Source organism: Lontra canadensis, unplaced genomic scaffold (assembly GCF_010015895.1).
Source record: "Lontra canadensis isolate GAN:19392208 unplaced genomic scaffold, GSC_riverotter_1.0 scaffold88, whole genome shotgun sequence".
Classification (NCBI taxonomy): domain Eukaryota; kingdom Metazoa; phylum Chordata; class Mammalia; order Carnivora; family Mustelidae; genus Lontra; species Lontra canadensis.
The window spans coordinates 3,552,020-3,562,941 of NW_022631082.1; the positions used below are offsets into that span (position 1 = coordinate 3,552,020).

Consider the following 10,922-nt stretch of genomic DNA (forward strand, 5'->3'; position numbering starts at 1 on the left):
TCCTGGTTTTCGGAAAGCAGCTTGCCTCTGCTTTCAGTTGCCAGGAAGAAGCTCATATTTTGCATACACCTCGTAGTGCCCAGTCCCTGGAGGTCAGGGTCAGGCGGCCTGTCCCATATGCCCCCATGTACTCCTGGTCCAGCACAGGAACACTGGTGGGCGATGAAGGCTTGTGGGAACTCCTGTGGTGACAACTGACGGGTGAAACAGGTACAAGAGAGTGGAGTCTGGAGAACTAACAGATAATGTAGAGGAAAAGGGGTTCTCCAGAAAAAAAGATAGGCAGGGGATGCCACCTAATTTTTCCTGGCAAGCCAAGATCGCTCTGCCTCTGCTTCCAGGACAAAAACTCATATCCTTGATGCTGACAGGTGAGTGTCACTGCTTGCCTATAACTGGTCTGGTGAAATGGAAGGCTTAGACAACAGAAATGGATACCAGAGATCAGAAGTTTAGTTCTCATAATTCGTATTATTTATTAAGCATCCTCTGATAGATGTTCCCTCACACAGGGAGTGTTTGAAAGACAAGTTCCTGCCTGTGTTCAGAAGAATGTAACCTCCATCGCCGGCGTTCTGAACCCTGGAGTCTGCCAGCCTTCGGGTGTCCATGAATGGCCCTCTGGGACGTCTGGGGGAATCTGCTGCCTGCCTCAAGTCGCTAGCGGAACTTTGCATGTATGTGTACCTGAGCATTTTCCTGGGAAAGGAGGTGCCCAGCTTTGATCAGATGTTTAAAAAAGTCTAGGACTTAAAAAGGGTTCAAAATCCCTGCACTGGACATCCAGATTCTGGGGGTCCACAATTCCCAACATACAGACCTAGGACCACCTTCATTAGAATGCTTACTGACAGGCAGGTTCCTGGTCTCCAGCCAGACCTGAGTCATTCTTTCAGGGGTGGGGCCCAAGATGTTTTGTTGTGGGGATGTTGATTTTGATGCGTAGCCAAATGTGAGAACCATTTTTCTGAGTGCACGTGTACATAGCAAACAACTTATAACTAAGGGATTGGCATCAAAGCTGGGGGTCAGGGTCGCCGGTCTCCTGTGTCTGTGTCCCCTCCTTGGGAGAGAACCCCAGATAGAAGCTGTTTTGGTCCAGGGTGGGGGGGAGGGTTGAAATCCCATTGGGATGTGCCGCACCCCCTTATATGGCACTAATTGAGCTAGAATGTCCACGGGCGGGGCAGGCCAGCCAGCCAGCCAAAGACACAGGTGTGGTTTTAGTCTGAGAATCCAAGGACTGAGTTAATCCCTCTCTGACGTTCCACCCCAAATCTACGGCCTCCTGTCTCTTCTCAGACCAGCCCTAGGATCCTGCCTGGACCCCACAAGGCTGACGTGTCTGCTCCTCCTCTCTTGGCCTGGGCCCTCTTGGCCACCTCTCTTGAAGACAGCAGCCAGAGACTCTGGCGTGGAAGCATCCAGAAGGCCTCTACCCCAACCTTCCCCACCTCTGCTTCATTCCTCCTCCAGTTTCTCCCGCACCTCTGCCGGCAGGCCCTCGTAAAGGGCATCCTCTACCACGAGCCCCACTTTCTTGAGCCCCACGCAGTTGCCAAGCTCTTCTGGCAGCGCCTCCAAGCGGTTGCCCCTGAGCTCCAGGCGCCCGAGGGCTCTGAGGGCCCCCACCTGGGGTGAGAGCTGGCTCAGGTGGTTGTAGCCCAGGAGCAGCGTCCGCAGCTTGCGGCAGAAGAAGAGCTCGTCGGGCAGGGCCTCCAGGGCATTGTAGGACAGAGCGAGGTGCTGCAGGTTCTGGAGGAGGCCCAGCTCGGGGGGCAGGGAGCGCAGCCCATTGTGGGAGATGTCCAGCAGACGGAGGCCGCAGCACATGCCCAGCTGGCTGGGCAGGGTCTCCAGCTTGTTGTGGCTGAGGTAGAGCTGCTCGAGCCCTCGGAGCTTCCGCACGTGCTCGGGGACATAGGCGATCTGGTTGTGCCACAGCCTGAGCGTGACCAGCTTGCGACAGTGCTGGAAGCTGAGGATCTCCTCGATGGACCGCAGGTGGTTGTCCTTGAGGTCTAGTTCCTGCAGCGCGCCCAGGCTGAAGATGGCGTGGGGGATGCGCTCCAGCCCGCAGGCCACCAGCTCCAGCTCCCGCAGTGCCGCCAGCTTCTTGAGGCTGTTAAGGGCTAGCAGGCGGGCCCCATCGTTGTGCAGGCTGAGCCGCTGCAGATGGCCGGCCACGTCCGTCACGCTGGCGGGCACCTTGCCGGCGTTGCTCCGCAGAGACAGCACCTTGAGCTGCTTCAGCTCCCGGAGGCTCTCGAGGGTCGCCGCCCGAGCCAGCTCTGGGGGGAAGAGCCCCTCAAGGTGCAGCTCCTCCAGGCCCCGCAGCCCAAACACCCACAGGGGCACCTCGCGGAGCTCCTCGCACTTGACGCGGATGACCTTGAGGCGGTCCCGCAGAAAAACCTGCAAGGAGAAGGGCAGCCTGGCGGGCGAGTGCAGCAGGCTGAGCTCCTGCAGGCCCACCAGCTGCGAGAGGCCCGGGGGGAACGTGATGTCGCAGATGGCCTCCAGCCGCAGCGCCTCCAGCTCGCTGAGCTCGAAGACGGTGTCGGGCAGCCCCGGGAGCATGCAGAGGGCCAGCTCGAGCCGGCCGCGGCCGTTGCGCTGCAGCTTCTGCCGAAGCTTCTCGGGCGTCCACTCGTGGTTCAGGTTGAGTTGCTTCAGGCGGCTCTCACTGACCTCGGAGAGGAAGACGGCGAAGCGCTTGGAGTAGAGCGAGTCATACTGGTCGATGAGGTGGAGCATGAAAGCGAAGTCATTCTTGACGTCCGGTATGTCCCCCATGCCGGTCTCCTCCCGCACCGAGCGGAAGGAGTACTCCTTGAGGGGCCGGTGGAAAAGCCAGTAGAGGGTGTAGAGACAGGTCAGCCCGTAGACGCACACGAAGGAGATGTAGCAGAACGCCAGCTTGGAGAAGAGGTGAGCCTTGGTGTGGTTGCAGCAGAAGCTGGCGTAGCCTGTCACCTCCGAGGTCTCTACCCTGCAGGCCACCAGGAAACTGATCTTCTCCACGTAGACCAGGTTGTAGACCAGGATGGCGAAGAACTTGCAGACCTTGAGCACCGTCTGCCGGATGTACATGGTGTACAAGATGTCGCCCTCCTCCACGTGCACGCGGAACTTCTTGACCTTCTCAAACAGCGCCTTGGCCTGTTCGCCCTCCTTCTTGTCCAGCAGGGTGACTGCCGGTGGCTCCGTCACCACCTTCTCAGGCTCCATCAGCACCTTTTCCTTCTCACCCTCACTTGCCTTTCCTGGCCCCGCGGACGCTTCCACGGTCGCCGTCGCCCGTCCCGCATTGGGGCCCTTGTGGTTGTCCCCAGAGACCTCGGAAAGGGCCCGTGTGGTCCACGGCGAGTCGAAACACTTGCCCAGAATGGAGATGAAGTGCTCGATCTTGGAACTCGTGCCGGGGAACTTGAACCAGAAGCTGGTGCAGACCATGAAGATGAGCGTGTGGATGACGACCAGGTAGGGGAAATACTTGGCGTACCAGTGGAGGGCGGTCTCGTAGCACAGCTGGTTGATGAAGCTGTACTGCTGGAGGTCCAAGTTGTTCTTGAGGCCGCTGACCTCCCGGAGGCCCCCCATCTGCTCGGAGACGCCGCGTGGCAGCAGCTGCTGGCATGGGGCTTCGGATAAATTCTCTCGGAGTTCGTGACTGGGCAGACAGATGATCTTGTCCTGTGTCACCTGGGAATGAGGTGAGGGAAGAGGGTCAAGGAGCTGGGTCGGCCGGGATAGCCTGGGGCTGGGGGGAGGGGGGGTACAGGTGGGCTGAAGGTGGGAGGAGGCCCCAGGCCCTGACTGTCCCCAGCTGGCTGTGATTTTGGAAGAGTAGCTAAGCCTCTGAAAGCACCTCAGTCTTTGAAAAAAGGAGTTCGGTTGAATGTGATGCTCGGGCTCTCCCCCTCTCTGCCCCAGCAAAAGATCCTGAAGTCCTAATCCTTAATACCTGTGACTAGATCGTCTTTGCAGAGCACACGGGATCTAGTTAAGGTGAGGTCATTAAGGTGGGCCTTACGTCCTTTGGACAAAGACACACGCACAGGGAAGAGGAGCGACTGGCATCTATACACCAAGGAATGCCGGAGGCCACGGGAGAGCCGGGAAGGAGAGAGGCAGGGGACGCATGCTCCCTCTCCCTCTCCCCCGGCGGAAGGAAACAACCCCTTAACACTTTGATGTCCCCCTTCCAGGCTCCAGAACTGTGGCACAACCGCAGGAAGACTTCCGGAATCCCCAGGCCCCGCCCCCTCCAGGGCCCGCCTCCCCACCGGCGCATCCAGGCCCCGCCCCGCTCCGGCGGTGCGCCTTACCTGCAGAGTGCAGCCGAAGACCCCGATCATGAGCATAGCCACTGTGAGGTACTCGGCCAGCACGTCCCACCAGGGCTTGAGCACCTTGAAGGCGGGCTGCTGCTCCGTGAACTGCTTGAACTCGGCCACCGGAATCATCTTTCCTGCGGGGGAGGGGCAGGCAGGGGTTGCAGAGACCCTCAAGAGGTGGGCGCCTGGTCGTGGGCCCCCAGCGAGCCGGACACCTGCCTCTGCTCCCAATTTGCTTTCTCGCCTGCCCCAGCCTGGAAGATTGCACGAGCTGTGTGCCCCCTTCCCCTCTGCCCCAGACCTCACCTCCTTCCTGGAGCCAAGCTACTACTGTTCTCCCCACTTCTGCTCCCCGGGATCCCTGCTCCCATCTGACACTGCTGGCCCTTTCAGAGGTCAGGACCGGCAGTCCACAGGGCCGCTGTCCCCCAGCTGGCCCGTGTGGCTCTCTCCCAGAACGCAGCCACCGCCCACCCTCAATGCGGAGCCCGAAATGCTCGCTCTGCGGCTCTGACTCCAGACACCTAGCCCCAGCTCTCTCTGCCACTGGGCCAGAGCGTGTCTGAGGTAGGCTCAGGACTTCCGGGGTGTGGGCCCCCCACCCCCTTCAGGGGCGCTCCAGGCACCACCTCCAACCTCCAACCGGAAAAGCCGGCTGGAGTCTGGCTCTGGTTACAGGGCCCGAGGAGCAGGGAGTGGCAAAACCGAAGGCTGGTCAGTTAGGGGGAGGGAGCACTAGGACACCTGGGTTTCTACAGGGGTTGGTGCCCAGAATCTGAGGCAGAAAACAGAAACCTGGGTAGGGGGTGCCAGGATGCCTGGAGGGCAGAGAATCAGGAAATGGAAAACACGGGGAGAAGCCAGAGTGACACCTACGGCCCGGACTGGGGCTGGGCGGCCGGCCCACTCTGTCTGTCCCTGGGTTTCATTTTAGACCAAGGTATCATTATTTCAGATACGGATGGCCAGGAGCAAGTCACATGGGGGCGTGGACCACAAGCTGGGACATCACCCTCCCAAGCAGGGAGCGGGGGAGCCTGCCTCCCACAGGGAGCCTCCCTACCCAGCTCCCTGAGGCTGGACGGAAGGAAAGGGAGGCAGCAAGACCTGCACTGCTTCCCAGGGGGCTCCGAGGCTGGACTGCCCCTCCCAGCATCCGTGCTCCTCTACCCTGCCAGTTTTCCCACATGGGGTTCCCGGAGACTGGGCAAGGGAAGGAGGCATCTGGGCCATCAACGGGTCCCCCAGTCTCCCACCAACTTCCTAGGTGAGGGGAACCTGGCCTTGGCCCACACCTCAGTCAATTACTTGACACTTCCCTCCCGCCCTCCCTTTTTTTGGTCCCCAGGTCAGTGAGGCCTTGGGTTGGCTCTTGGGTGGGGTTGGGGTGGAGGTGGGCAGGGATACAGGATGCGGGTTCTGCCCACCAGGCAGAGGGCTGAGGGCGGGGCAGTCCACCACACCTTCTAATCCCATCAGAGGCGCTCACTTTGGGATGGCAGGGGCAGGGGCCCCTGACTCAGGCCCTGACTCACCCCAACCGGGCACGCAGACGGGGGTGCTGAAGCTCCCTCCCACAGTGCCCCGTCCTTCACTCTCACTGTGACACCCGGTCCTAAAAGGAAAACTGTGTGTATCAGTCCAGTCTCTGGGGAATCTTAAACACGTGCGGCTCATGCCCGGGGAGCCCAGTGTACACGGAAGCCATCCAAGGGGACACCTGGGGGCATTCTGGAGTGTGTATCTGGATGTACACACTGAGCTGAGGGGAGACCCGGGAGCCAGCTGCTGTTTTCCCCGCCCTGGGGACCTGTCCCTGTGAGGGACCCCACTCCGCTGTTCAACCTAAGGAGAGCACTTCTGGGGGCTGTGACAAAAATACATGGGCAGAGACCAACTTCCTGTCTGCATCCATCTCGCCTGGCCAGGAGCTCTAGCGCCCACCATGCCAGGACTGCAATCAAAGGCAACAAGGCAGAGACACCCAGGGTCCCCAGTGGAAGGCCCCGTGGCTCTCACGGAACAAGGTATACATACACAACACCATCGGAGGCAGACATGGGGGTTATCATTATCTGTCTCCATGACTCAAACTGGATGGCCCGAACCTGCCATTAAGCTTCTACAGACACAAGACGGGCCCCCCCACTTTGTCTGAGCTGGGCTCGGGGCGGGGGGAGGGCCCCAGGGCGGAGGGCTTGAGGGAAGGGGAGTCCGGAGGAAAACAGCCACTGGGCCACATTCTCCTTATGGCCACCAGATGCTTCCAGGACCTCCTTTCATCCCAACTCTTGGAGGGAGGGTGCTGCAACCATCATTTTCCAGACTCTCAAGGAGGGAAATAATCAGCTGGAGGTTTCACAGCTACCAGTGGTATTTAAGGCGTAACCCCCAAGTCTCATCTGCCTGGTAGCATCCCTCCCCCACTGCCCCGTACTCTCCTGGGTGAGAGCCTCTGCTGAGATGCCACTGTGTTTTCTCCAGGAGACCCTCAGAGGGGAGCTCCAGCATAGGGCAGATGGGCGGTCGGTGGCTGCTCGGCGAGCCAGGCTGGAGGGTCCTGGTCCACCTAACCACCAGGCCCAGCCCGAGCACCACCCATCCATACCTCACCCCTGCTTCTGCTCTCTCAGGCCCTTCCTGGAGCTCCCAGCTGGCCTCCCAAAACAGGGCACTGGTGGGTGCTCCTGGTCCCGGCCGCCCCTCACCCACAGCCCATGCTAACGGGCAGGGAAAACACAGTGATAGTTGTCAGCCCTGAAACAGGCTTTGGAACACACGGGTCCAATCTTTGACTTTTACACAAGAGAGAAACAGAGGGGGAAAGAAAGTGCGAGAAACTGAGATGGGGGTAGGGGGCCCTTAGTAGCAGATCTTGGGCCAGGCCCTGGCTTGGGGACTCCCAACCTAGTATGTTTCCAAGCCGCACAGCCAGGACTTGGGAGCTGAGGGAGTCTTGAGGTTTAAGAGTTCTGGATGGGACAACCTGGAAAGGACCCCAAGGGGTAAGGTTCTGGGGGCACTGAGGGGTTCGCAGATGTGAGTTGTCGCTGTCTTTTTCCCCCAGCAGGCAAGGAGAGGAGAAAGGGATCAAGACCCAGGGGGGTGGGGGGTCCCCCATCCTGCTGATCTTCGTTCCGTCCTAGCCCAGACCCCCCATCCCCACCCCCACCCCGCTCCCTGAGAGGCGCCCTCGGGCTGCCGAGGGCCGAGTCTCTCGCCGCCCCCATCTCCTCCCCAGTTCATTGTGCGCCCCAGCGGGCCGCGGGCTCGGGCGCCAGTGTCAGCGGCACCTGGGGCGGTCCTCACGTGGGCCAGACCCACGCCCCGCCACCCCGTCCCCGGGGACAGACAGCCATCTACTCACCGCTCCGGCTGGGACGCTGGGCCCAACTCCTGGGTCCCTGGGAGCGGAGCGGCCGGGACTCCCGCAGAGTTCCCCGGCCAGCCTGGGTGAGTCAGGGCGGGCGGGCGGGACAGGAGCCCGGGAGCCGCCCCGCCTGCCCGCCCCGTGGACGGCCCGGCCCCGCCTCTCCTTGGGCCCTCCCAGGTCGCCCCCAAATCCCCGCGCGGAGGGGTTGCGGGAGGAGGGCAGTCGTACCCCTGCTCTCCTGCGGTGGGTGAGGGGCGGGCCGGAGGAGTGGGGGTCTTAGACCTTTGACTCAGGCTGCAGTCGGGGAAACTGAGGGGCCCGGAGGCACTGCGCTCCCAGAACCAGCCTCGGGGCCTCCTTCCAGGATCCAGGCTGCATAGACCCTGTCAGGAACAGGTGACGAGCCTCCCCACCCCCACCCCCTCCCCCAGGTGTAGCCACCTTCAGGCACAGCCAAGGGACCAGTGAACAGAGTCCAGGGAACCGAAGGGGGTTTCCCTTTTCCTGCTCTGAGCACCCTGCCAAAGGAAGCTGAGCAGAGTGGGGGCGCTTCTTGGTCTGACCCTGCCCAGCCTTGAGATCTGCTCTGGACTTCTCCCCGAGTTTTAGGAGCAAGCTGCCCTCAGGTCTGGGGTAGGGTGGGGGGGTGCGGTGCCAGGAAGCACAGGGGCCAGAGGGCTCTGAGATCCCAGGCTTGAGGGCAGCCTGGGAGGCCAGCTTCTAGAAAGGATGACTGCCTCCCCACCCCCGCTCATTCCTCCCCAGCCGAGGAGGCCTACGCTGGGTCTTAGAGTCAGAAAGCACCCACTTCAGCCTGAAGGCCTCTGATGAACCTTGATCGCTTCTATCTGTAAACCTCAAGGGAGAGGGGACCTTGACGAAAGGGAGAACGAGATCCCTCCCCTGCGGGAATAAGAAGCCCATGAGTCCACTAGACCCGAGATAGCCAGACACTACAAACCTTGAGGATGGGGACCCCCCCTCCGCTTAGGTTCCTCTTTGAAGCCTTGCGATTGGCACGACCCTGGGAGGCACAACTTCTCCAAAGTGTCTGTGAGCTCCCCCATGGGCAGCCCCAATATAGATGTTCATTGTGAGGCTGAGATAAGCAAGGCCCCGTTCTCTCAGAGCTTCTGCCGGAGCAGGGGCAGCCCACACAGAGGTAAGCATGCAGACAGGCCAAGGAATGAGATCTCCGTCTGGGACAAGTGCTGTGCATGTCACTAAGCAGGGTGAGGTGGGTGAAAAAGGCCAAGGGCCACTTTGGGGCATTTGAGATGGAGTCAATTCTCCCTCTCCTTCACCCCTTCCTGCCCAGGAGTAGCTCCTTGGATCCATGTCCTGGGGGTGGGGGTGGTGTTTAAAGCTTTATGTTGAAGTGAGCATCCTTTTTATTTTTTTTTAAGATTTTATTTATTTGACAGAGAGAGAGAGAGAACACAAGTAGGCAGAGAGGCAGGCAGAGAGGGAGAGGAGGAAGCAGGCTCCCTGCTGAGCAGAGAGCCCGATGCGGGGCTCGATCCCAGGACCCTGAGATCATGACCTGAGCCCAAGGCAGAGGCTTTAACCCACTGAGCCACCCAGGTGCCCCTGGAGTGAGCATCCTTTAAAAAACAAAACAAAACACTTTATTTATTTATTTGAGAGAGAGCGTGCACACATGCACATAAGAGCATGGGGAGTAGCACAGGGAAAGGGAGAAGCAGACTCCCTGCAGAGCAGGGAGCCCAACACAGGGCTCCATCCCAGGACCCTGGGATCATGACCTGAGCTGAAGGCAGAACCTTAACGGACTGAGCCCCCCACATGCCCCTGAAGTGAGCATCCTGACACACCTCGCTTTACACCCTTGTATGACTCTCTGAGGTCACTGGAATAGAAGCCCTAGGACCCTAGCACATGAGCTTCCTGCTCCCCGCTGGGTCCCCAACACTTGGCACAGTGCCTGGCACCCTGTGGGGCTTCGGTAAATGATGGGTGGGTGGAGGATCGAGGTGTTGTCTCAGTTCAGACGCCTCTAGGTGCAGACCCTGAGACAAGGAATCGGACTCCAGTGGTCTCCCTGGAAAGTGATCTCAGGAAGCACTGAAGTGGGGCAATGGGGAGGGGAGACCGGCAAAGGAAGGAGAGGGCAGTAAGTATTAACAATGGCACACGAATGAGGGCAAATGAACAGGTGCACAGGCAGTTAGGGCTCTTTTCTGCTGGGGAGCTCTGGGAGATGGTGCAGGACCTACCTCCACGTGGTCCCACCCAAGAGCCGAAGTGTTGATACACCAGCTCCTGTCAGGCTCAGAGCTGCTCTGGAGAAGGGGGATAGAGAGGGTATTAACTCCCTGGCACTTTGGACTTTCTGCCCAGGTGGGGACTGTGGGTGCTCAGATGATACAGAGGAGTTTATTTATTTTATTTTTTTTAAAGATTTTATTTATTTATTTGACAGACAGAGAACGCAAGTAGGCAGAGAGGCAGGCAGAGAGAGAGAGAGAGAAGCAGGCTCTGCACTGAGCAGAGAGCCTAATGCGGGGCTCGGTCCCAGGACCCTGGGATCATGACCTGAGCCCAAGGCAGAGGCTTTAACCCACTGAACCACCCAGGCACCGCAATACAGAGGAGTTTAGTCGCCAGAGTAGAATGGCTGTCACAGGACACACATACTCACTATGCTTTCACATAGTCTCTCACTATGAAAGACTGCCAACTTTACATTCCCATTGGTCCCGCATGAGTTTTTCCACATTGATAATAACCAGCCTTAAAAAAAAAAAATCAAGGTAAAACACTGGAACATAGAACCCACCATTGTAACCATTGTTAAGTACGTTCCCCTTGTCCTGAAACCATCACCACCGTCCGTCTCCGGAGCACTTTCCATTTGGCAAAAACTGAGACTCTGTCCCCATGAAACATTAACTCCTCATCCCCCCACCCCAGCCCCTGGCTTCCACCATCTACTGTGTCTTTATGAATCTGATTCTTCTAGAGATCTCATATAATTGGAATCATACAGTATGCGTCCTTTTGTGACTGGCTTACATCACTGAGTTCAATGTCCTCAAGGTCAATCTGCATTGTAGCAGGTGTCAGGATGTCCTTCTTTTTTAACTCTGAGAAATATCTCATTGTGGATGTACTACATTCTGTTCATTAATTCATCCATGAAGGGGTACCTCGCCTTTGTGGTTCATGCTGCCATGAACATAGTTGGG

At 58.9% G+C, this 10,922-nt stretch overlaps 1 protein-coding gene across 2 annotated transcripts; it reads right to left on the reverse strand.

The window, feature by feature from the left end:
• Positions 1–846: 846 nt before the first annotated feature.
• On the reverse strand, positions 847–7,767 carry LRRC8E (leucine rich repeat containing 8 VRAC subunit E). Of its 2 annotated transcripts, none has more exons than XM_032883837.1 (3): positions 7,708–7,767; positions 4,332–4,474; positions 847–3,705 (listed from the first exon to the last, which is right to left on the reverse strand). In XM_032883837.1, the coding sequence occupies exons 2-3, from the start codon at positions 4,467–4,469 to the stop codon at positions 1,462–1,464; spliced, it is 2,382 nt and encodes a 793-aa protein (XP_032739728.1). In that variant the 5' UTR covers positions 4,470–4,474; positions 7,708–7,767; the 3' UTR covers positions 847–1,461. The 2 variants fall into 2 exon arrangements, with proteins under 2 accessions (XP_032739728.1, XP_032739727.1); XM_032883836.1 differs by lacking the exon at positions 7,708–7,767 and adding an exon at positions 4,647–4,725.
• Between the last annotated feature and the right edge of the window lie 3,155 nt (positions 7,768–10,922).

Coding starts and splice junctions, on each gene's coding strand:
- LRRC8E (XM_032883837.1), bottom strand. CDS start 4,469: ATGATTCCGGTGGCCGAGTTCAAGCAGTTCACGGAGCAGCAGCCCGCC. Junction 3,706..4,331: donor TCTTCGGCTGCACTCTGCAG/GTAAGGCGCACC, acceptor CCTCATTCCCAG/GTGACACAGGACAAGATCAT.